The 25,564-nt window shown below is 44.5% G+C and overlaps 3 protein-coding genes across 4 annotated transcripts in view; 2 read left to right on the top strand and 1 right to left on the bottom strand.

Annotated features, from left to right (window-relative positions):
• Positions 1-3,397, bottom strand: part of plcd1a (phospholipase C, delta 1a) — an 11,797-nt gene extending 8,400 nt beyond the window's left edge. The window contains exons 1-2 of one of the 2 annotated variants that reach the window (XM_063874091.1): positions 3,175-3,397; positions 1-13 (exon numbers count right to left, since the gene is read on the bottom strand). The exon at positions 1-13 is cut by the window's left edge and continues 146 nt beyond it. In XM_063874091.1, coding sequence (XP_063730161.1) covers positions 1-13; positions 3,175-3,205 — 44 coding nt within the window. In that variant the 5' untranslated portion in view covers positions 3,206-3,397. Of the gene's footprint in view, positions 14-1,864; positions 2,113-3,174 lie in introns of those variants that run through there. The other variant, XM_063874090.1, reaches the window with a different exon arrangement.
• A 1,436-nt stretch (positions 3,398-4,833) lies between these two features.
• Positions 4,834-15,542, top strand: dlec1 (DLEC1 cilia and flagella associated protein). The gene is made up of 38 exons (XM_063912804.1): positions 4,834-5,092; positions 5,211-5,351; positions 5,435-5,591; positions 5,677-5,790; positions 5,869-6,047; positions 6,130-6,353; positions 7,178-7,256; positions 7,330-7,417; positions 7,990-8,163; positions 8,236-8,372; positions 8,498-8,590; positions 8,753-8,843; positions 8,964-9,126; positions 9,262-9,454; positions 9,862-9,938; positions 10,066-10,228; positions 10,311-10,407; positions 10,503-10,633; positions 10,727-10,876; positions 10,950-11,080; positions 11,187-11,337; positions 11,457-11,573; positions 11,675-11,796; positions 11,926-12,111; positions 12,179-12,246; positions 12,319-12,470; positions 12,547-12,662; positions 12,756-12,826; positions 12,964-13,163; positions 13,237-13,395; positions 13,465-13,587; positions 13,703-13,797; positions 13,940-14,024; positions 14,112-14,315; positions 14,492-14,653; positions 14,729-14,879; positions 15,167-15,263; positions 15,350-15,542. The coding sequence occupies exons 1-38, from the start codon at positions 4,991-4,993 to the stop codon at positions 15,462-15,464; spliced, it is 5,058 nt and encodes a 1,685-aa protein (XP_063768874.1). The 5' UTR covers positions 4,834-4,990; the 3' UTR covers positions 15,465-15,542.
• A 2,494-nt stretch (positions 15,543-18,036) lies between these two features.
• map3k22 (mitogen-activated protein kinase kinase kinase 22) overlaps positions 18,037-25,564 on the top strand; it is a 33,586-nt gene continuing 26,058 nt past the window's right edge. Inside the window, 1 exon segment of the mRNA XM_063912714.1 lies at positions 18,037-18,365. The gene's annotated coding sequence lies outside the window, so the exon portion shown is untranslated.

Here is a 25,564-nt window from a genome sequence, read left to right as displayed (position 1 = left end):
TCTCCTTCCAATCCTGCAGGAGAGGCACACATCTTGTTAAGAGTTTTAAAGTATGACATTCTTCATGGAGCAGAGGTGGTCAAGTTACACTTACTATTAGTCAGGCTCCAAAAACACTGGAGTTACATTTCCAACAAAACACTTTGATATTAACCTTGATTACCCCAATTTGCAAAGCAAAGATGGACGTCTTATCAAATGTGACGCACGTCAAGGCCAAGACAATGCTTCGATTGTCTTGGCCTTGACGTGCGTCACATTTGATCCAACCTACTCACAGAGGAGGAAGGGAAAATGTGGAAGACCTGCCAGTTATACATCATCTAGTCTCAAACATTAAGACATCATGAGTGTTATTTTCTATACTGTATGAAATCTGAGTGCAGTCAGCTGGTCTTGAATGTCTCACAGTGATTGTGTTTCCAACATTCTCTGACTGTACTTCTTTTTAAGCTGTTCGTTAGTGTCTCATCTAGCATTTCACAACAGATGAGCAGTGCCGGTGTCTTATCAATCCGCTGAAGTCGTTTGCTGAGTGTGGCTTTCCTGGAAGGGTGTGTAACATCTGTAGGAAGCCACAGTCACCCCACAGGACAACGTTTGTTTCCATCAGTGCAGATGTGAGGTAATGCTGTTAGTCAGTGCGTGTGGGTGTGACTGGACTTTGCACACACTGGTTTCATGCATCACACCAGCTTGAAATGGACGTTACATATAATTAGGAGGAGTTGTGTGCAAAAATGTAAGCAGGGCATTTGAGGACACTTGCCATAACTCAGCCGGTGTCAGGGTGGTGGGCAGGGCCGCAACATTTCAGACATTGTTTCCAACCAAATTGAACCACAGAGGCTTTATGAGGCTTTTCCTGCTGGCAGGAAGGAGCCTCAGCTGCCCAGTCAGGCTTTCCATTGGAAGCCTAACACCTTCAGCCTTTAGTGACGGCTTTTTTATCGTCTCCCACTTCATGTTATCTACTTTGAGCTGCAGCAAAGATGCATCCCTGTCATTATCGTGTACATAACGTGCATTCAGGAAGAGTTCATGAGAATCAGATGACATTTCTTCTACCCTTTTTCCTGCCGAGTAATCAGTTTCAGATGCATGCGTGCGTGTGTGTGTGTGTGTGTGTGTGTGTGTGTGTGTGTGTGTGTGTGTGTGTGTGTGTGTGTGTGTGTGTGTGTGTGTGTGTGTGTGTGTGTGTGTGGGTGTGTCTGTGTGTGGGTGTGTGTGTGAAAGTGTGTGTGTGTGTGAGAGAGGTGTAATGCCTCTGAGGAGTTGAGTAAGGATCGAGCTTCTCACACTACCTTTTTGTTTTTCCCAAACAGGAAGAGGTCGGTAATCTAAAGAAACGCAGGCTCCAAAGGTCCCTCTAATGAATTCTTAAGTAAAAGTTAAAGCAAATCAAAAAGTATAATGCAACAGGTTGTTACAATCTGAAGTGTCTGTGAATAGCAGCTTGAATTTACCTGATTTATTGTCTTGTAAAAGCCACAATCTAGCCTTATCTGCTGTGTAGAGCTTTAAAACACTTTGCATTGCTCTGCCTTCTTTATCCTTTACAATGACCCATCGTGCACCAGGGGAACCCCCCTCAGGTCTGCTGGGGTTCCGTTGTTTGTCACTGTTTTGAAAAGGTTGTCAGTTTGTAACCCCTCCTCTAAATTGTCGCTAGAAAATCCATCCCTCCAGGCAATGAGGAAGCCTTTACGCACGACCATACCTGCAACATACCATAATGACAAGATCTTCCAAACATCAAGGTGGTCTAAATATTCATTGTGCGCGCTCCCGTCGTTATGTGCCCACAAAACCCTGCCCAAAAAACTCGTACACATATTTGCGTCTTTTTGGGGGGGTGACTCACCTAGCCGTTTCCCATTCTCGTGCGCAATTTGTTTCACCTTCTCCAGGAAAGCCTCCTCTTCGGATTTCGTTCTTTTCGGGCGTTTGTGTAAACAAGACATTTCGCACAGGACAACCCGTTTCTTCTTTTTCGTTTTTTACAGTAAAAATAACCCCCCCAAAAAAAGTATCCAGACCGTGTTTAATGTGTGCTCCGTGTGGAGGAGAAGCACCACGTACTGTAGTCCCCCCCCCACCCCCCATGGGGCGGGTCTAAACTCATCCACTACTGGGTTGTATTGCCTACAGCGCTCACTTTCCAGCTGTGCACTTACAGGCTTTGGGGGAGCTGTGTGCACGGTAATTTAGCTGAAACACAACACCACTAAAATGTGATTTGGGTTAAAAAATGTCACAAGTAAGTCGATGGAGTAACTTCATGAGTTGTCTCCCATTGCTTTAGGAGGAGAAAGATTGCAATATAGGCTACATTATGACTTCAAATGTACTGCATATGTTTACTTCACATTATTTTCTTTATCCATGGCCTTTGCTGCATGCACAGGCTTTGTTTTCCCCCCAAAATATTGTGATTATCTTGAATAACGCTGTTAAATGATAAAACAGCGCCACCCCATGGTGAGGTTAGGACTGCATGTACTGTACCAGTTGTAGCCTCGCCTTCTTAAATCTGTGCATGTCATTTCAAAGGCTGTGGCCAGGAATGGCTCCTTGCTGAAAGTGCTGTGAGAGTAAATTGTGACACTGTGCTGGCTCCAAAAACATCTCAGACCTGAATATCTGGTGATTTTCTGGAAAGGACAGCTGCTGGAATTATTTATCCGACAGACACTGAAACTCGACATATACTTCAAGTCTGTCGTTTTATCTTTTCTTATCAAGATCATGATAAGCTGTACTGTAACCACACACTGAAATATCTGTCTTGGGCTATTTTAGAAATGCGTTAGTAATTCTGGGGGAAATCTTTGTGACAGTTGTTCCAGTATAAAATGAAAAAAATAAGGATAAATTAAATAAAGTGTAAATAAATAATGTAATAAAATATACAATAAGCTAGAAAGAACATAATTAATGTAAAATGTTTAATAAATATCAAATGTAAGTGCCTGCCACTCTGAGGGAGGAGGGAGAAGTGACACATTTGGCAAAAATAAAGCAGAATAAATTGCTCAAGTCTGTCAAAAAATAATCTCACAGAAGAATTCTAGTATACTGAATATTTCCAATAAATGGACAGCACTTTGACCAATGTGCTCTTGGATAGCAGTAGAAATAATAGAGTAAATCTGTGCGTCACCACATACTCACCATGTTTCGGAGCTGTGCCGTTTGACTCCATTCTGATTCTAGTCAAAATAAAATCACCATATGCCTCAGTGAAGTCCTTTTGTCCTCCGAAGTAGTGTCAGAAATACTATAATAGTTATAATAACATTGTTAATGTGTCATATGTAGGGAACAGATCCAGCCAGTGTGTCCCTGTGAGCAGCCTCACACAGTGCGTAGTTAATACCAGCCCATCAGACTCTCAAGCTACCATCAGTCCACACCCACTGCAACACCGGTCTGACAAGTACTCCACTGTGTTTGTTTTTATTCATTCAGCGCCCTGAGGACATTCAACTACACCTTTGGATGGAATTTTACCACCATTGACTAAAAATAAACACTTGCATGGTGTCAAATTTGACCCTTTGTAAGAAAATGTTGCATGAGCATGTGTTAGGTCTGTGCTGTGAGTTTTGAAGCATTTCCACATCTATATACGTGATGTTATATGCAGGGTGTGACAGGGTGTGGCACTGACCTGCCATTATACTGTATAGTCTGAGGAATGCTCCTGCCTCTCTCCTTTACCTTTTTACCTTGGAAAGTTTAGGATGGGAGTATTACCACATAGCATCACATCACACCATGTCTGCAGTCATCATTATTATGAGGTCACTACACGATCTATTTCCATCTGACAGCAGATAAAGGCACCAATCACTAGCAGAGATTTCAGCAGGGTTGATTCAAAAGGAAGAATGTGCTAAAGCAACAACTGATGCATGATAACCTGCTGTGGTGTTGGTATCATGCATCTATGGGGACACAGAATACCTGGCAGAATGCTGAAGAGGTTAGTTCCTGTATTTGATAGGATACTTTGAAGTAGTGGTATGTGGAAAGGGCTTAGACAGATCACGCTCTGAGCCTCAGTGTCTGCCAGCATTTTGTTTTCTACGACCTCTCCTGCTGGGGCAAGTCTTGGGGGAAAAAAAAGATGCTGAGGGTAAACTTTGTCTGGCAAACCACGAGGCGGTTCAAAGTGAGGCTCAACAATCGCCCCTTTGAGATCCCACTTGAGCACAAGAGTCAAGAAATCTGAGTGTTTGCTCTAACAAAAAGCAATGTGTTTCAAAAGCACAGCTAATGCAGGGACCGCTCTTTTTGCATGATGCCACAGCCAATTTGCTTTGCTTGAATTCTGGTTGGAAAGTACTTTGCATGACCAAATTTGTGGAAACAACCTATCCCTCAGTGTCAGTTTGAAGGCCGACTTCTGCTTTGAACAAGGAAACCCATGTTTTTTATTCTTGGTAGCTGTATAATAAAGCCCACTTGAAAAGGAGACATTGCCACACCTCATGACAAAGCAGTATCATGAGGGTGTGACTGTTTAATAAACATATTGAAGCATTAGGTGTTTATACTGTATGGTTCAGTGTGAAGTAGGCCTTACTTTTTACTAACATTAACCTGACAGCTGCACAAATTAAGGTAGAAAACTACAACAAAACAATAACTAGAAAACCAGTGAAGAACATAGGCCTTAAAGGGTAACCTATTGTTGATTTTTTGTTGTTGTTGGTGATTTCTGGGGTCCTTCTGTGGTTTTCTTCTTGGATGGCTACAGCGGATGTATCTGTTACTATGGCAACCACATGTAAATAAACATGGCGGACAGGTGCGAGTAAATTTACATTTTAGCCACAGTTTTACCTAGCTAAATCATGTGTGTAAGTTATATTTGGAAGGTAAATAAGTCGTGAAAGCCGTCTTGTTAACGCTATTTCTCAGTTTTGAAGTTGACGCTAATTAGCTAACTAACTTTTTAGCTCATTAGCATACCGTTAGCTACATGAGCGTCTCCTCTGCCATGCTGGAGGAACCAGAGAGCAGGGAACCCTCTCTGTTGGATCCGTCTGTGAACAGCCACAGACCCGCATCAAGAAAGTCCCAGGTACAGTACTTGTACTATCCATCACTGCCTGCTTCTTAGAATATAACGTTACTTAATGCTAACTAAATTCACATCAAGCAAGAAGAAACAAGTCCCTTTTCTCTTTCTGGTCCATTAGGACATTTCTCATGTGTTAGCAAGCACCTTCAAGGACCTTTACACAAAAGACATCATCGGGAAAGACACTTTGTCCAACCTCATCAAGACGAAGAATGGACGCAGCAGCTACCATGACAGATATGTGGAAGAGCTGCAACAGGTGACCCAAAAGCAGTACCACAACTCCATAGCAATAATATATATCTGTATGATAATTATGCTTCTTTTTTTTACCCATTACAGGCTCATTCTGAATACAGCCGGCGTATAAAAGAGGCTGACATGCTGGAGAGTCATATAATCCAGGCCAGAGCTCGAGCTGCCGCCACAGAGAGCCAGGCCTATGAGAGGATGAGGGAGAGGATGGGAGATATTATCGATCACCAGGGCCTCCTCACAGGTGAGAGGGGAATATTGTCATGAGTTATTTTCTGCTTCGCATGTTCCAGAGATGTATTTTTATGTTATTTCATGTCTACTTTCAGTCCAATCAGCCTTTTCCTGGTGCGTAGATAAAGATCTTCTCGAAATGAACAACCTCATTTCCCCCCAGGACTATTTACCTACACAAAAACCACGCGTGGAAGCACCAGCATCAAGTACATGACTCCCTTTTGCATTCATCTTAAATCAAAAATAATGTTTGTCCAGGTTCTCATTTGTTCTTTTTCTGTCAGTAAAAACAAATCCTGGCAAACCCACCTTCTCCTACGCCATGCACGTGTCCAAGGAGCCTCAGGATGATGGTTACACTCTGATTCCCAGTCCAGAGAAGATCGTCCTAGATGCATCAGAGCTCAGTCTGACTTTCGAATCCAGCTCAGACACCCCAAAGAGGAGAAACCCTCCCAAAGAAGTGAAGAGTCACACTTATATCTTTTCGATAAATTAGAGCTGTGAAGATTTTATAACATCAGTCTACTGTATATATGTTTCAGAAGTCCAAACAGACCATACCCAGACCCAAGTGGAAGGATGAGCCCAGCGCAAAGGATCGTAAAGAGGGACAGGAGAGACTTCAGAAGTTGAAAGATCGAAACAGTTTCCTACGCAATCCTCGCTTCCTTCCTCCGAGTGCACAGCAGGGGGGCACATCCCTCGTCCGGGCCAGATCCAAAGCAGGGAAGACGGAGCATGTGAGGAGAGAGACAGAGGAGCAAAGGTACCTGGGACGAGCAGGATTTAAGTCATTAGCCTGCAGATACTCGTTAGCATTTTGAGCGACTGAGCAGTCAACATTTTCAGATGCATTTTGACGCAGCTGAGTCAAACAGAGATAGAAGTACAAGTCATGCTGTGAGAGCATTACTCTCTTATGAAGACTCATAATCTGCCAGTGGACACAAACACAGTTCACCACAATCTATAGTGAGGGTGTCATGTCAGCAACATCCACCACAGGCGTGTGGTAAGCGTGGCAGTTGAGCAACAACAATTATAAAGAAGATTATTAACTCTGTGCATACTGTACATGTGGAAAGGGGATGAGCATTAAGGGGTTATGAAGATTCAGTAGTTTGCATTGATAGCTATTAACTATAGCTGCCCCACACAAAATGTACTGCTGTGGAAGGGGGACAGCAGGAAACAGTATTTAACCACCTTAAAAAAGCCCCACTAAAGAAGTCAATATCAGTTTCAGTTTGTGCTAGATTTTGAATATTATCACATCGTTACTCGGGGTGTGTCGACCGACATCTGCTCGGTAAATACACTGACTTTACACAGGATAAGCACCTCATACATCTTAAAAAGAGTTTCCTTTAACAAACATTTGTGCAGTTCCAGCTTTGATCCAACCCAAAAGCAGGAGACAATTTCTGCTTTGGCAGGTGAACAAAGTGAAATCAGAAATGCTTGCTTTGTGGTTTTGACATAGAAGTCGATGCTTTCAGTTAAAGCTTATTACCCGGCTCACCACTTCCTGTGTTCACTGAGAATAAAAAAAAACACTTAAAATGTTGTTTTTGTGCCTTTTTTTTAAAGCTCCACTGATGATCCTGTGTTCCTAGCAACTCCTTCAGTGGTGGTTTTCCCCGACTACACTGTAGGACAAGTATACGAGGTGTGTGTCGGTGTTAAATCCTGAGTCTGTGTCTGCACAGTGATGTACAGTAACATGCCCTGTCCTGTTGCAGACTTCACTGGAGCTGAAAAACTTGACGTCTGCCAGCCGTACTGTCCGAGTCATTCCTCCCACCACTCCTTACTTCTCCCTTGGCCTCGGTGAGCCTTTCCCTTTACTCTGATTGGATCACACAGCCTCTTTAAATCCTGTTTGTAGTAAATAAAGTGTGCCAAATGTCAGTGACTGTATCAGAAGGAGTGCCAGGGTGTTTGACAAATTAAATGTCTGGAATGCATTAGGTGTTTTTCACATTCCTGTGGGGCTGTTGTACTCCTGAATGTGAATCAGCGCCACCTACTGTATAACTGGCATTACTTCACCCATAAAACTACAATTCAGCGTTCATATTTTTACTTTCACTTCTCATGTTTATATACATATCTATCATTTATTTCATCTTATCTTTTTTGTTTATATAAATATTTGTATTTGATTTTAATAAAAACATTATTGGACTGTTAACTTTCATTTCAGATTTTTAAATATTTGTAGTTTTATTTCATCTTAACTTTCTATGTTTTTATGAATATCTTTCATTTATTTTAATTTGTATTACTTTATATTTATCTCATCTATCACAAACCCAATGTCCCTGGAATAAATAATCATTCTGAATTCAAATGTAGATTTGAACTCTGAAGGAATTCATATTTTCCGGTATGTTTTGCAGGGAGGTTCCCCGGTGAGGGGGGTGTTGTCGCCCCGGGGATGAGCTGTAAGTACACAGTGCGCTTTGCTCCAGACTCGATGGGGGATTATGAGGACTTCATGGTGGTTGAGACCCAGGCTGAGCACCTGCTTGTGGTTCCCATCATGGCCAAAAGACCCCCTCCAATACTCACATGTAAGTCTTATAACAGTCTACACCCTCCCTTTGTTTGAGTACTTTATTCACTTGTGCATTGTTGTCGTGCAGTACCAAGAGTTCTGGACTGTGGTTGTTGTCTGATCGGAGGAGTCAAGTTTGTGGAGTTCCTGTGCCGAAATGTTGGCTTCAGCGTCGGGACGTTCTGCATCATCCCCAAGAACCAGTGGCCAGCGTCCAACCTGAGGGTAAAAATCCATCTGCCGCAGCAGCTGATATACAGCGTTTAAGCATCTTGAAACGTTTGTTGGCAAAGGCGCTAAAGAAATAAGGTTTTTGAATGTTTGTCCTCTGTTTTTCTACCTGTCTTTAGTGTGTGGCAAGAACTTACTTCTCTGAGCAGCCCCCCTTTGCAATCAGCCCCTCTCTCTTTGTGCTGCAGCCAGGAGAGGCCCTGGTCGTGGAGGTGAGTGTGTGGCTGCATTAAATCCCATAGTTGGTATCAGTCTTCACACTAAGATGTTTTCCTTTCGAATAAATCGGCCGAGTTCAAATGATTCAGGAGCCTCTCAGGATTTTAGATGCAGGTTTTCACATCTGTTTTATATATCTGTGTGTGTGTTTGTAGGTAGTTTTCTTTCCCACCGCTGCTGAGAAGAGCTGTCAGGTGTTCACCGTTGTGTGTGATAACTGCCAGGTGAAAGACATTTGCATTGAAGGTAAACCTTTCAGTCATCAGAAAACTACTCTATGCAATAATTAAGGTTTAATGTGTGCCAGTGTTCTTTAATATGTTTATGTTTCGACCCCCTCCTCTGTCCCTATAATGTGTTTCCCAGGTGAGGGCCAGCTGATTGCTCTGGAGCTTGTGTCTGTATCTGGGAGGAAGGAGCCTCCGGTGGTGGGAGAGGTGCACGACCTCACTGCAGACCACTGTGTTCGATTCAGCCCCTGCAACCCTCACTCTGCGCAGGAGAGGAAAGTCATCATTAGAAACAACGTGTAAGCCGCACACCCTCATACATCAACACTACAAAAGATGAAGGTCTGCTGCTCTGTTGCTGACCCTGTGCAGCAGCAAAAACATGAGTGTCCCTTCATGGATCCTTAGATATCACATTCTCTTTCCCTCTGAAGCCACCTGGAGCTGCCTTTCCACTGGCAGATCATGAAGCCCAACCTGCACCCTCAGCTTCCAGGGGAAACTCCAGAGCTCTCACACATTCAGTGCCACCCGACCACAGATGCTGTTTTCCACGTCAGCCCGATTACTGGGGTTCTTGCCCCCTGCCAGGAACAGGAGTTTCTGATGACCTTCTGCCCTAAGGAGGTAATAAAAAACACAGAATGCATCCTCTATTCTCTTACCTGTAGTGCTTTTTAATACATCTAGATAGGTTTTGGTGAGAGTTGCTGCATCACCCTCCCAAAACAATGCATCTCCTTATGGAAACAGGCCTCAGGCTCACCTGCTTTTGTTTGAAAATGTAGTTTGGTGGAAGAAAACAGTTGCTCCTCACAACAAGGTCTATGGATTATCTACCACCAGAAAGAGTGCCATGTAGTTTAATATATGCATGAAGGCTGCTACTCTATATCCAACACTCTGCTACTCTATATCCAAACAATCTAGATTGATAACAGCACTACAAGCAAGAGAAAACACACGAATCCAATGCTGTATTTCTGCGTTACGAGCTAATACAGATGCTTATTTCATGTTTGTGTTTTCTGAAGTTGCAGGATTACCACAGTGTTTGCCACCTAGTCCTGAGGGATGTGCCCCAGATGCCAGCAGAGTCCAGTAACACTGGGTATGAACAACGGTAGACGTGTGTACAGTAAATATCAGTATGTGAACGAACCGTATAAAGGTCATTGCACACAGTCAGTTTACTAAACAGGAGCTCCTTTTCCTCATAACACTGTGTGTCAATCCAGCGTCCTTCAGCCTGTGCGCACCGGCTCCAAGGTGAGCGATGTGATCGTCATGGAGATAGAGGTCAAGGGGTCGACAGAGCCGTACCACGTCCTACTGGAGCCGTATGCTGTCGTGATCCCAGGAGAGATTTTTATTTGCACGACCACACGCAGGCAGTTCAAGGTCCTTAAAGTCACTTCTTTACCTATATTTACTACTTTTGAAAGATGTCAGATTGTAAATGTTTCTGTGTTGTGTGAACTAGATGTGGAACCACAGCAGGACCGCCATCAACTTCCAGTGGGAGAGGATGAACAGCAGCTGCCATATAATAGAAGTAGAGCCCTCTGCTGGTAGAATAGGTGTGTTAGACGATACAATAGAAAGCACAAAGATCCTCTGGAAATTGTAAAAAATGTTGTCGATTTATTGGTTCTTTATGATTTATTCTTCCTAGAGGAGAACGAGTGTTTTGATTTCGACCTTATCTTGAATGGAGGGAAACCAGAAAGGGTTGTTACCAGTCTGGTTTGCCACATAGAGCACCGACACGAGCCCGTCACTCTGGAAGTGGAAGTCTCTTTTAAGGTAAGAACAAATCCAAACACAGAATAGCTAACTGGTTGCTGTGACGTTCAACCCACCTGTGACCCTTTAATCTCATTATTTGATACTTTATAGGGCCCAATAGTGACCCTGAGTGTTCCCAGTGTGGACTTTGGGCTCCTGAAGTTCGGGGAGCAGACACACACCTCTCTGATCCTCACTAACATCACCCAGCTGGAGGCCGGCTGGAGGCTGCAGGAGAGGCAGCACCACCAACACCCACAGGTACTGAATAGTGGGTTAAAAATAGAAGCACCAATGCAACATGAACTATTCTAAATTAATCTGCGTTGCTTAGGTTTTAGTGGAGCCATGCGGGGGTGTGCTGTCCCCGTTGGCCTCTTGCAGTGTGGATGTGCTGTTTAGTCCCACCTCCTGCCAGCGATATGAAGCAGAGCTGGAGCTGACGGTGGAGAATGGAACCGGATGGTAAGCATGCATCGAGTTCACCGCTCCTCATTATGCATTATATTTAAACCCAGCTGGAGATGGAGCACAGAGTCCTGTTGATAACACCACCTGTGTGATGTTGCAGCCACCTGTCAGTGCGGGCAGATGTTCAGACTCCTCAGGTGTGTCTGCTCAGCTGTGAGCTGCTCCTCTCTGAACTCTACATGGGAGTTCCTGCCAGAGCCCCCGTCACTCTGTTCAATCAGACGCTGCTGCCCTCTCACTTCAGCTGGAGGGTACGCTGACTTTAATGCATTTCAACATAACTTAATGTGCTGTGAGAATAAAAAAAGGCTGAAATCAGGATATCTTTATACAAATGGGACTTTTATATTGCCCCCCCCCCCCTCCCCAGGCTAAGCTGCAGGGTAAACAGGCTGATGTGTGCACAGCCAGTTTTGAGCCGTCCTCTGGCACTCTGGGACCTAACACCAGTTTGGAGATCACAGTCACCTTTACCTCGCACACAGATGTAAGTCACACAGCAGAATATCAAACGATTGGATGAATTGCATCAAGTCAGCTGCTGAAAGATGCACAGATTCATTTTATATTGTTTGTCCTTTTGTCCAGGTGGAGCTGACGGAGGTGGCTGCCCTCTGTGAGGTCCAGGGGATGAACGCTCCACTTGTCCTACGAATTGTAGCTTCCAAAATCAAGAAACTCAGTGTGTCCTACTCCCAGCCGAGTGTCTGGTAATAGCCTTTGCAGACACAGAAACCTATACAACACACTGAAGGAAAGGGAACACTCCAAAAAGCATGATAGAGCCTCTTAAAAATCTACTATCTAAGTCAGTCATGGACGATTTTCTCTGCCTCCAGCTCTCCCTCAGACGATGAGAGCCCCTGTGCGCTGGTACTCGACTTTGGAGACGATGTCTTCTTGAAGAGAGCCGTTACCAAGCAGTTTCTGATAGCCAATCAAACTGCTATCCCTGCTCCTTTCACCATCGAGGCGGAGTACTTCACTTGCCATGCCTCAAAGCCCAATAACCAGTCAGAGAAAAGGTAAGAGGAGCTTGCAGAATAATGAATAATGCATCAAGATGTGACACATTCTGCATCTTAACTGCAGATCCTCGTACATCAAGAAGCCGCTGCACTCTCTACAGGCTAAGAAAGTGGAGGAAAAAGCACAAGAGGGTATGTAGAGCACACACTTGTTTTTAAATGAGGCTGATTGACTTCACTCACACTTCCTGTGTGTGTCTGCAGAGCTTGTGAGCGGCCTGCTGGCTCACGGGAAAGGAGCTGCTTTCTTCGTCCTTCCACAGCGCGGGATGCTGGGAGCATTTGAGACGCAGACTGTGAACGTCACCGCTTACACCGACATGTGGGGGGAATACAGAGATCAACTCGTATGCAAAGTATGATGCCGAACAACGGGGGGGATTCACTTTGTTGTGCAAGACTCTCCATTTAAATCTGATTGTCCTCCTGCAGGTGGGGGATCTGGAGCCCACGCTCGTCCCCATGCAGATGACGGTGAAAGGCTGCCCGCTCTACTTCCAAATGACGGGCCCACGCCCAGATGACCAGAACCAGGGACCCATCACACAGTCTGTTCCCCGCTCCATCTCCCTAATTCACTCATCCATCAGCCGTCCTTCTTTCATGCATTTTTTATATTGAATCATATCTTTCCTCAATAGTTTTGGCACGCATGTTTCTGGAGGTGACACGGTGTCCAGATCGCTGCGCATCAACAATCCCACCATGTTTGGTACGTGTGATAATAAAGTAGTTTCTGATCTGACGGAAAAAGGGTTGCATCATAATGTTTTGCAGCATTTTTAACCCCAAATTCTACATCTTCTACGTCTTCTACCTCTTTTCATTCTTCTTCTTCTTTCCTGCCAGATATCCGCATGGACTGGGAATCCTATAACATCGACCAGAATGACCGTAAACTCTTGGATGTGGTGGTGGCGTACGGAGGCGCCTTTCCACTCAAAGACACTGATGGCAACGAGCTGCCTGTAAGGATTTCTGGTGCATCCTGGGAAAGAAATCAGTCTCCGTGCTCTGAGGGAACAAGCTCCTCCCTCCGAAGCATGACCGTGAGTACATTTCACGTCCAAACACAGATAAAAACAACGTTGCTTCTGGGAAATCTTATGCTGTTGATTTCAGAGCGCAGACGGGGAGGAATATGTTTCTGAGGATGAAGGTGAGGAAGAGGAAACCTGTCTTTATCCCGCTCCTGCAAAGAAAGAACTCATCTCGGTTCACATCAGACCTCATGTGGGCAACATGTCGGATTACCCATATTGCATCACACCTCAGCAAATAGTGAGTCGATAAGATTGAACCCACATTTCGATTTAGTGCACATGGATATAATGTTTGCTTTCTCTCAAGGTGATTCCAGCCAAGAGCAGCGGCACCATCCACGCATCCTTCACTCCTTTGACTCTCTCCGGGTCAGCTTGTGAGTCCAGATGTGTGGGTCTGGCTCTGGGCTTCATGAGTTTAGACTCTGAGGTAACAGCCTTATTCTGCTTTGTGAGGTTTGAAGCTCGCAGAATAAGACCTCTTTGATTTAAAATCCTGGAGAAGCAAACAGAAAATGACTCTTCTTATTGTTCTGTGTTGACAGATGGCTGCCTGTGTCCCCGGTAAAGTTATCAGAGCTCAGGGTTTGGATTTGGAACCGGTCAGAGTGGATCTATTAGGGGCCGTTAAGCCTGCAGCGTGAGCAAATACAATCACACTAAAACCCCCCAAAGCTTCCATCTCTACTTATATCTCCTAAATTGAAATGAACTGAGGTTACGAACGAGGGGCTCAGAGGTGGTCTGATTGAGTTGCATGTCTTGGCTCTGTGTGTCTGCAGGCTGTCGGTGCAGATGGAGGAAGACGGGGGGGCGCTGGAGTTTCACGCCTCGGCCGGTGATTTACTGACGGCCGATTCAGAGGATGTGGGTTTCAGAAACACACCGAAGTGCACAGTATTGATCCCGGAGGGGTGGAGTGTTTCTCACTCGTCACTTCCTGGTTGTTTCCAGAAAAAGCTGCTTGTTCGGGAGTTTGACGTCACACGGGCCCTTCAGCTGAAAAACACCTCAGAGATGCCGCTACACTTCAGACTGGAGGCTCAGGATCCATTTTTAGTGCTGAAACCACAGACTAGAGTCCGAAGCAGCAGCTCCAGCAACCCCACCACTGGAGAGAGCCAGACCGTGCTGCTGCAGCCACAACACGCCCTGCAGGTGAGGGGAGGAGTGTACATTACATATACTGACCTCTCTACTTAAAAAACAACTCAATTATGTGTTATTATTTACATTATTAAAGTGTGCTGATTGTTAAGGGTTATTTCTAAGGTTTTTTTGAAGCTGTGATGTTTTTAATCGTCACTGATAGACATCTTTCCTGTGATTTCCAGGTGAAGGTGGCTTTCCGCTGCTCCCTGTCCCTCCTGGATCATGCAGAGCAGGCAGAGGAGGGCCTTCCCCCCGGTGTGACGCTGATGCATCGTGCACGGGGCGGGAGGAAGCTGCGGTTCCAGCAGAACCTCCTGATCCACTACAGCAACAACAGCCTGCAGGTCACACACTGGCACAACTCTAGAAAAGTGTCAAAGGAAACAAAGTAATTGACCTCTCAAATGTCTCCTGTGCAGACGGTGCCTCTCTGTGCTGATCTGGATCTCGTTTCGATGCGTCCGTCCAGTGACAGCATCGACTTTGGGTTCTGCTACACGGGGGAGACAAAGACATTAGACGTCACTCTGCACAGCCACGGAGCAAACACCTACTGGAAATCACTTATAGGTAAATACTGACCTACATATTATTTGGGGTCTTTAAGAAAGGCTAAACTTGACTCTACTCTGTGTGTGTGTGTGTGTGTGTGTGTGTGTGTGTGTGTGTGTGTGTGTGTGTGTGTGTGTGTGTGTGTGTGTGTGTGTGTGTGTGTGTGTGTGTGTGTGTGTGTGTGTGTGTGTGTGTGTGTGTGTGTGTGTGTGTGTGTGTGTGTGTGTGTGTGTGTGTGTGTGTGTGTGTGTGTGTGTGTGTGTGTGTGTGTGTGTGTGTGTGTGTGTGTGTGTGTGTGCGCGCAGAGTCAGATGAAGGACAGGATGTGTTCAGAGTGACACCAGACTTCGGGCTGCTCGTCCCCGGCTGCAGCCACTGCCTCCAGATCAGCTTCACTCCCGGGTAACAAACAGACCTCCCTAATGGAGTCCATACAGAGATGTTCCACACACCTCCCCTTTCAGCTGTTTGCATGTTGTGTTTTGTAGTGATGACAGAGCGTTCAGGGCCGCTGTGGTCCTTTGGTCTCCTCTGGTGAAGCCCCCCCTCACTCTGCAGCTGCAGGGGACAGGATCTTATGATGAAGTGTACCGGTCACACTGAATCTCCTCACACTGCAGTCACATAAACATCAATACATCTACTTATATTAGTCCTTTTGTAAGAGTGTAAATAAATATAAAGAGCAACTTGTCGTGTTTTTGTCAATTTATTAGATGGTTTTCCGTCAAGACAATAAAAAGGCACTTATTAACCTGCTATTATAGTGCATGTTTCATAGAGGTACGATCGAATCGCATCTAGTCTCCTTTTTGTTGATGCTTCAAAGCACTTTTTTATTGCCACACTCTTGATTTCTCTACAGTCCAGGAATTGTAAGACAGCTGCAGCTCAGTCCCTGTGACCCCATGTGATCGGCCCTGGAGACTATTTTCAGAACAGGAAACCACAGGAGACACGAGGAACGCCGGACACTGGATCCGTATACTAGTGAGGTTTTAGTGATGGGGCCCTACTCTGCTTTTGAGGTTTTCTCTTCCCTGTACTGCCTTTTATAGGTTGTGTGCATGTAAACGGTCTGCAAAGACTAAAATCCAGAAGTGGGAGTGTGTCTCTTCTGTAGCTGTAAACAAACACTGTCTACCTGTGTGTTTATACTCACCTGGAGAGGTTGCAGCACCTCCTCTCTTGGGATTCTCCTCTGGGAATCTCTTACCGAGAGGAAATCCATCATTTACTGTCAGGTTTGATGTGAAATAACAAGAAATGCCCCGTATTTCTGCTGTTGAGTTCACCTGACTGCCAAAGGCCTCATTGATTTCCAGCAGGTCGATTTCAGCCGCAGTCCACCCCGAGGGGAAATGGATTTTTCTAGAAGACCCTTTTAGCAGAGATAAAAAAGACCCTTTTAGCAGAGATTAAGAAAAGGCAGCCACAAGAAAGAAGTGTGTGCACATGTTTTCCACACGTTGCTGGTGAAGCCTGGGTCAATACCCATGAGAGGAAACTCCTCGAGGAACTGCTGAAAAAGTCCGGCAACGCGACAGACTTTTAATTACTTTTCATAAATCTGACTGCAAAGCTCCTTCTCTCCAGAGGAAAGCAGGAAATCTCTCAAACAATCTCCAAACTGCTTCTGCAAGCCCCTCTCACACACACACCCACACACACTCATACACAGCCTGTTATTGTTTCTAACAGCTGCCTGTGGGGTTCGTCTACAGCACAGTTCAGACGTGGACAAGCACTGCAATTCCACTGAGAGATGCAAATGTCCAATTGTTATTCATTGCACTCCAGCAGGTCTTACACAGAAGCAAGGGCATGTCTGATCACAATAAAACAGAGCTGTGTGTAATCTGAAGAGTGCAGTGCTGGGGACAAGGTCAGCGGGGCATTTCAACACTGATTGTCTGGAGTAATTTACCAAAAAGTGGAGAAAGGACTTCTGGGGTTACGTTTTTGTGCCCATTATGAATTATTATTGGTGCACAGGTAGTCTGTTTTCTGGCTGACAGGAGAACAACACACTGTCAAGATGAGTTACAATGCCCTGCTGTGTTGGTTTTATTATCACTGTCCATTACTCTGGAGCTCATGTTGACGCTCCTACTGATTTGACACGGCATGCTGTCCATGCTGCCAGAAAAATTATCACTGGTGGTTTCCCTTGTTTCTAAATGTTACAGATTATTACAGATGTGCAGGATTTCACCTACATGAAAGTAACAAATCCGTAATGTCTCATACAGGTACACTAAAGGAAGAACATTTGAGTTTATTTTGATCATTTTGGAAGGATTTGTGCATTATCTATTTTATTTTCCCACCTGCTCACAGTAGGTCTGTGACCCAGAGGAGCACTGCATCCTGGGAAATGAAGTGGAGGTGATATCTTGTGAGAGGGAACATCTGTAAGCTGCCATCTTTGCACTCTGCAGCTGATCAGGTGTGGTGTCCTGACAAGGGGGGGGAACCACGTTACCTGTCCCTGCAGAGTTGCAGGATGTATGTACGTTTTTTGTAGTTTAGTTAAAATGTCCTTTAAAGTTTTCACAAGCTTGCACCTTTACTTACATACACACACTTTTTTAATAATCCATGTGACTGTCATTAAGCCATTAATCGATCTGTCGATGCACATTATTATTATAACTATGATCATTTTCATATAACTATTTATTATAAAATATCACATTTATTATTTTGGTAATTTAATGTTTTGTATGTATTTGTATTGTTTTAAATAATATTAGTATTGTTCTGTTACCACCAGAGACCTGTTCCATTTAATTCTCCATTTGCACAAGCATAACACTGCATAAAACCCCCAAAATGTAATGAAATCATCTGAATATTCTGTAAGGAGGGGTCAAGAAGCCAGGATTATTTAACCAAACTTCCCTCAACACAGGGGAAAATACACCCAATAATAAACAATATCATTAAATAAAGAATATCATTAAATGTTTGAATATCCTAAATGTGTTATAGTATATTTATACATGAGTTATTATTAGCAGAATTGAATTGTAATTGAATCCGCTCCCAGTGGTTGTACTTGCAGCATGTCTCCACAGGGGGGCGGTGTTTCCCCCCTTTATCTCCCTGAAATGGAAACGCGGCACGGCCAGCGTCACCACTTCCTGGAGCTCACGTTGCTGCTGACGTCAGAGGCGCAGCTCTAGGGGAGAAACTCGGCTCCTCTCTGTAGTGTTTGTGCAGAGCAGCGAGGAGGAGCAGGCTGTAAAAAAAAACTTTCCTCTGAAACACACAACAGACGTTTCTGTAAACACACTCCATACCATGCAAGAAGAAGAGGAGACCTTTCTGCCTGAACACAGCTTCACATTGTAGTCCTCCAGCAGTTTCCGGATACCAGCCCACCACTGTTTCTGCTCTGCATCTGTTGGGATTCCTCCTCTCGTTTATCTGTGATAACTTTACACTTAATCCACCTTTAAACCTGCTGCAGCCACAACATGGAGAGTGAGTGAGAACAAGGTAAGAGTCCAGGCTGGATGATTTACTCTTGTTTTGTGACCTCACTGTAATTTCCTGTTTACAGCCAGAGAAATGCCATTACAGTGAAATGCAGTTGCAACTACTGTTATTCATTTGGTAATTGGGGGTTTAAGCTGCTTAAATTAAACCCAAATATGTTTTCTGTGAAAAACATTACAGAAAAAGACTTCTTGCAAGTGACTGAACTAAACCAGGATTTTATTGCAAATATTCCTCATCGATTTGAAAGTGCAGACCCATTAGAAGTCCCTTTTTTGTTGGTCAATTCTTATTTTGTTGCCAGAATACACTTGTTATTATAAGTGGTTGCCCAAGTGACAAATCCCTCTTCTGGCATGTTTGTGGAGCTTAAGTTGCATACGTCTGGAGGGGTGAGTAACCTCTGGAAAGTCATTGTCACCCTGTGCTTGTAGACTCATTCATGCTTTCTATCCTCTTTTCTCTGCTGTGATTCACACTGGTCATTTCCCTTGAAAGGAGGATTTCTCACCTCTTATCCTGAAAAAGTTCCTCACACATTTCCCATTTTCTTCCCCCAACTTCCCTCCATTTCCATCCATGCCAAGTCTAAAACCCATGTTGAGCGTGCTGTATATTTCCCGCCATGGCAGCAAATGAGATTTTAATGAGGCCATCATGTTCATCAAATCAAACCGATGTGAACTGCACGGAGCAGCCGACTGATGGTCGGGATTATCAGCACTATGGCGTGCTCAGAAATAGCCTTAAAGTGAGAGTCAAACTGTCAAAGGGAAGACGCCCACAGATATGGTTAGTGTGCCTCAAGCAGAACAATCCATCTGGGCAGATAACGGGACTGGATCCCACAGCAAACATGGCAGACAGAAGCCATCGGGTAGCTGATTGTGTCCTGATGGCCGTGATGAGGAAGGGTTTATTGCTTTCTCTGAGAGTTGAATCCGAGCCTCTTCTGCCTCACGCTGTCTCCTGTACTGAAGAGTGTGAAGCCAAACCGCCCACTGACCAGAGGGCTGGAGGTGAAAGGTGACCGTGACTCACATAAGGAGGCCTCTTTTGGACGTCGCCTGGTTACTGTAGTAAGCAAAACAAGTCTGTCATTATGTGTCGTAAGTTTTCAGCAAGTATAATGCAGGATTATCTGGAACCAGACAGCCGACACATTGCAGTCTGACAGAAAACCTGCTTTTCAGAGTTCAAGAAAGGAGCTTGTGACAGAAAAATGCCATTGATTGCATTATGGGAAATACAGTAGCACGCTTTTGTGGAGTTTCACTTAAAGTCAGGATACCTTGGCCTTTAACGCTTTCCATTTGGGCGTTTCCCACCTGAACTCTAATACTTAATTGATGGAGATTCCTTTTGCCAAAACTCTGTAGAATTTCATCCATAATGACAAAGGACACCTGATTTTAAAGATTAGACTATTTCTTTACTGTTGTCTCTTGGCCTGATGTTAAATTAAAACACTACATATAACAGTGCAGACCGAGGCAAACCATAAACAGCTGGATAAAAAGCTTACAGGGAAAAGGCAGCATCATGCTAAGGAGGAAAGGTTTGTGACAAATACAGAGAGGATATAAGACAACATATGCTCTCATCACAGTGCAGAAGACAGGCTAAACCAGAAGGGACGCAATCTTAAAAACACAGAGCCAAGAGCAGACAGGAAAAGCATGCATCCTGACTGCAGGTCGGAAGATTAAATGCGAAGGAATAGAAAGAGCCAAGCAATCCAGGGAGTGCTCTGTAGAAAACATTCTGCCCAAACTGAGACGGAAAGGTCTGACTTTTCTAAGAGATCTTCATCGTCCATCACCTCAGAACTCCATCACTCAGAGCTGTGTGACTGATTGAAAAGGCACAGTGAAACGCTAAAGAAAGCCCTGTCAGACTTGGTGCAGATGACACTGAGAGGAAAAGGGATTGTCTATTCTGACAAGACAAGGAATTGAGTTCTGATTGCCAAAGCGCTGTATCTGGCACCGTCTCTATCCTTAGGGTGAAGCAGGGGAAGATGCAGCATCATGCTTGGGAGGACAGAAAGAAGAATGGATCTGCAAAACCTCAGAAATTAACACTGATTCACTTGTGAGCTCAGCAAAATCAGAGGTCTGAGCTTCAGGACACCTAACCTCCACCTAGAGATCAGAGTTTTCCAGCACTTCCCAAGCCGTGTAACGTAGCTTGAGTTTATGTGTGATGGAGAAAGATTGACGCTGTGCAAACACAGGTGTGCAAAGCTGGTTGCGGCACACCCATGATAACGTAAAGCAGAAAATGCTGAGTGTGCTGCTTCCGTCAGGGGACGAGGAGTCTTGTTACTAAAGCAGGTTATTTCATTCAGGGATATTTGTTTGCAGACTCTTATCGCCTCCAAATTAGGCCTAGGAAAGTAGAAAATGAAGGCGTCTCATTGCTTCCCAAAGTCAGTCTGGGTCGCCTTTCTTTATCGGTAAGGTCCAGCCCCCGATTCTCCAGAAAGCAAGAGGGAGTTGTCCTGATTGAGCTTTGTCTGACCGTAAGGAGCAGAGACTGGAAGGACTGCCAGATAGACACAACACCGCCAGATTGCACCAGAACAATAACACAGCTTTGTGTGACATTAAACACCTCAACAGGTCTTTGGAATCAGATATCTGATGCATTGAAGGCATGAGGAAGTGAGACCCTTTTGTTGCAGAGATGGTAAATGCTAGCTCACTCAGCCTCTTCAAATCAAGTGCCCAGAACTGGGATAAAGCTTTGGTTGCAAAGCCGAAATACTTTCCTGCTCTCTTCCTGAACCACAGCTGTTTGACATTGTGCCTCGTGAAGTGGGTTTAAGTCGATGCTCTGTCTCTGCATGGCTGCGTCTGGGTGGAGAAACACAATGAATGAAAGTGCTTGTAATAGCACGTCACCGCAAAATGGAAAAGACAGCTTACTTTACAGATTGTGCTTAGAGAGGATATGGTTTTTCCAGAGAGTGGCTGTGGACGGCACACTCCTTCACGTGGCTATTTTTAGACTGTGTTGTGTGGGTAATGATAACGGCAGACAGATCTACTTATCTCTGAGCTAATAGAGCTGTCGCTTTCGCTGAGGAGGATCCTCTTACTCACACTGGAGTCTGATTGAGTTCACTGTTCAGATGTCCCTCATTATACCAGCTGCTTTCTCCTATCACCACTATTGACTCCTTGGGATTTCATCGCTTTGAAAATGAAGAGATGAAAGCAGACTTCTCTGTGTTCAGGTCCTAGAATGATAGAGATTCAATATATTTGATTGCATGTTCCTTGGGCTCTGGGGAATTGCATTGCTATTTGAATGCTAAAGGATGACTACAGCGCTAACCAAACCTTACGTCATTTTCCTGGACAGGAAGTAGGCTCATTTGCATGGTACAGCACTTTATATATTGCATTGAGTCTGGCTTTGACACATGCACTTACTCTGTGGCTGCAGTCACACCCATAGGTGGAACTCGGCTGTTGACACACCTGAGTTAGCTTAGTGACTTTGTACCTGGTGCAGAGCCACACCGTGCCGCTGAGGCTGATAGGAAAATTGTTGGGAATTTGATCATAGACATATTTTTGACCTCACTTGGAGAAAAGTCAGGAGTTATTCGGAATCAGGATTGTCTGCTTCAAATGTTGACATCTGGGTGAGATTAGATGTTAAGACCATGGATGTACAGAATTTCATGTGTTGTACCAGATTTGAGAGAGGATTTGCTGTTTTACTCTTAAGATCCTATTTTTCATTATTTTAGAGACTTAGTGAAATAATCTTAATTGCAACTCCTAACGAGACTCACTAGTGCTACAACACAGAGATGAGATACACATTTTGAATGAAAGGGAAATTCCTTTATTTGAAGTAAAACATCGGCTTAGACGACAGGAAGACTCCTCTTGTTTTGTTGTGGAAGGGGACGTTGATCCCTTTAGAATAACCCCTGACAGAGAAAGGGAGCCCGAGGTGACACACGGCATTGTGTTGTTTCCCAGAACCGTCTGTTATTTTTGCGCCTGACTCATGTGTTGAGTGTTGGGCAAGTGTTCAGGACGGGACACCCCCCCCCCTGACCTTTTAAAAAAAAGAGTACCTTAATATCTGTGGCTCACTAATCCCCCTCCCCTTCCTGCCCGTGTTGCAACAGAGTCTGCAGGGACTCATCCTCCTGATCGGGCCTGTGATGCATTATACGTGACCTCACCAACACAGCAGATCTGTGTTGTTTTGTTTTGGATACAGCATTTAAAAAGCAACACTTATAAAAGTAAGAAAAATAGACAATTTGACCAATTATTTAACCAATAAATGCACATTATTACTTTGACTCCTAACAGGCTTTTGTTTTTGGGAAATGTTAACGTATTCCAGCTGTGCGTTAGCTCCCAACAACTTTCATTTGTTAGACCCAAAGTGCTTTAATACGTCCTAGTGGACATTTTGTTTCATTCAATGTTGTGTTAATGCAGTTCAAACTCAGATTAAATTGCATTAACACTAGATTATCTTCTTTACTTGAACAGATATGAATGTAGGTTTTGGATTACGTGTGATTTATCACACTACATAAGCAAGTTTATCAGTTTGCTTATTTTCATACTATAAATCCAACTAAACCATGCTATTGAACCTTTCTGTTGTCCTCAGCTCAAATCTGACCCGTTTCCAAGTGTATTTTTATCAAATAGTCAGAAATATAACTGACATGGTTCCCCTGATGGGGGTTTTATTCAAATATGAAGCATCTGTGCTCTTCCAGGGGACAATTTTGTGACATAATTCAACATATATGCTCTTTTTCGGGAATTAATCCAATGTGTTAAGTCAACATTAAGTGGTTTTAGAAGGTGGATTACAGATGTGGGTGATGATTTATGCATGCTTTTAAAGAGATGCTCGTTATAGAAAATTTGCAGTGGAAAATAAAGCGACTTAGCCTAGAGTTAGATGAGACAATTGGTACTGCTTTCATCTGTTTGGTAGAAATGAAGCTAGCCAGACCTTTGAATGGGTTAGCTTAGCATAAAGGATGGAAAATGAGGAAGCGGCTAGCCTGGGTAAAAATAACAAAACCACCCAACAGTGGATTCTTTCCATGTCTTCCACAGTGCTTTGAAACTCTCAGACGTCTCTGTGATTTACTTCATGGACGGTCTATGCTGGCGTGTGATGGTTGTGACAGACGCTCTGTGTTCGGGAACAGAAACCCACACAGCCCACAGACATGTTGCAAAGTTTAAAAGTAGACCTCTGACACGGAGATTTCTCTGATACTCCACAAGAGTGATGTCATCCTCACTGCTCAGGCCTCCTACAGCTGTAGAGCAGGCCTTCTCCAGGCTAAAATGAGGAGGGGGGGGGGGTTGTCCCTCGGAGACCTGCAGCAACATCACATGAGTGATGTAACAGAGCTGAAAGAGGATGAGTGCATGCATCTACGTGCTTGCCTGCGAGATCTCGGCTAAGGTTTCCTGTTCAGTCATTCCACTAAAAATAAAATGCAGCTTGTGGTTCGAGGAGCACAGCTCTGCTTTGCCTGTCTCTGATAATTCCCCACAACCCTCGTCTGAAATCCCATCCTCTGCTGTCCGCTCTTTAATTAACTTCAGCACAGTCCTCACACTGACAAAAGAGAGGCGTCTGCCAGGAGACATCGGCCAGACTCGTGATGCTGTCCATATCTGACAGTGAAGTGCATCACAGCGTTTCAAGCTCTTTCCTGGAGGTTTGTCTCCTGATGTCGCAGAGAGGCGGTCCTGTGTTCGCGGCTGCAGAGCGACAAGAAGCGAGGGGCGATTAGCATTTGATCTTCAAGTGAAGCCGCCTGCCAAGGAGTGTGGGGAGAGTTGGGCTGGCGATCTGTGGGCTCCACGAGCCGGCTCCACGCTGGGCCGAGGGGCCGACAGATGGGCCATCTGGTGACTCACTGGCACAGGACAGGGCTTTTCTGTTTCACCGTGTGGATGTGTGTGTGGATGTGTGTGTGAGTATCAGACTGGACCACGTGGTGTTAGGAGACCACCTGTCTTGTGGTTGTTCTTTGCTTTCATGTGTGGTCAGTAGCACCATACTCTGATGCCACACTATCTTACCCTCTTTTAGGGTTTTGGGGCTTACAGGGGCCCTATACTGCTGTAATTTCCCTTCCCTGTAGTGTTTTTATAGGTTGTTTTGCATGTAAATGGTGTGCAGAGCTGGCCAGCTAACCAACCAGAGCAGACTGGGCTCTGGTTTCAGACAGAGGGTGAAAAGAGGAGCTGCAGCACAGGCAGTATGAGAATAATAAAGAGCATTCTGAGCTTTAAAGCATGGAGACATCCTTTCCTAAATTAGTGCAAGAGTTTCTAACCCATTATCCTTCATTTAGAGTCGTACAGTCTTAGAAATCTTATCGATAACACAAAATCCAAATGCACATTTCTTCCTAATTTGTACATCCCTACACTTTTTGTTGTTTATAATGCCACACACACACACACACACACACAAACAGGACACCACCCATGTACAAACCACCCTGTGACTCGGCCCCCCCAGACTGTAACTTGCTGAATGGCGTTGTTTATTGCTTTTATGAAAAGTTATCTGGCAGACACACAGAGAAAGAGTTTGTTTCTCTTTGCTGGCTGGCTGGAGTGTGTGTGTGTGTGTGTGTGTGTGTGTGTGTGTGTGTGTGTGTGTGTGTGTGTGTGTGTGTGTGTGTGTGTGTGTGTGTGTGTGTGTGTGTGTGTGTGTGTGTGTGTGTGTGTGTGTGTGTGTGTGTGTGTGTGTGTGTGTGTGTGTGTGTGTGTGTGTGTGTGTGTGTGTGTGTGTGTTGAGTGTGTGGGGTTAAAGTCACACACTGGCAAAGCTTTATAAAAACATAAGGGACACATGCAACATGGACACTGGAGATAGCAAAACAAAAAGTAAACGATGCGTTGAGAAATATCTGGGGCTGTTTGCGTTGTTTATGTCTCTGGAGGCTCTTTAGTGTTTTTCCAAATCTGTTAGTGCTGGGATTGATGATCAGACTGCCACAAAATAAATCTGCTCCACAAGTTTATTTACACACACTTTATTATGTCTCTCTGCAGAATAAAGGCACGGTATATTATCTCCCTGAGCTGCTTTCGATTGGAAATATGCAATGAATCACGTGATGAATGTTTACTTTACTGCAAGAATTAATCAGTAAAAAGAAATGCAGCAGA

This window comes from Eleginops maclovinus, chromosome 21 (assembly GCF_036324505.1).
Source record: "Eleginops maclovinus isolate JMC-PN-2008 ecotype Puerto Natales chromosome 21, JC_Emac_rtc_rv5, whole genome shotgun sequence".
NCBI lineage: Eukaryota > Metazoa > Chordata > Actinopteri > Perciformes > Eleginopidae > Eleginops > Eleginops maclovinus.
This window is presented reverse-complemented; position numbering and strand designations above follow the sequence as displayed.

Bases quoted from the DNA above. Each gene is read 5' to 3' on its own strand.
- dlec1 (XM_063912804.1), top strand. From the start codon at position 4,991: ATGAGCGTCTCCTCTGCCATGCTGGAGGAACCAGAGAGCAGGGAACCC. The intron at 8,373-8,497 runs GTAAAAATCCAT...ACCTGTCTTTAG, and splicing joins GGCCAGCGTCCAACCTGAGG to TGTGTGGCAAGAACTTACTT. The intron at 14,025-14,111 runs GTGGGTTTCAGA...GGTTGTTTCCAG, and splicing joins TGACGGCCGATTCAGAGGAT to AAAAAGCTGCTTGTTCGGGA.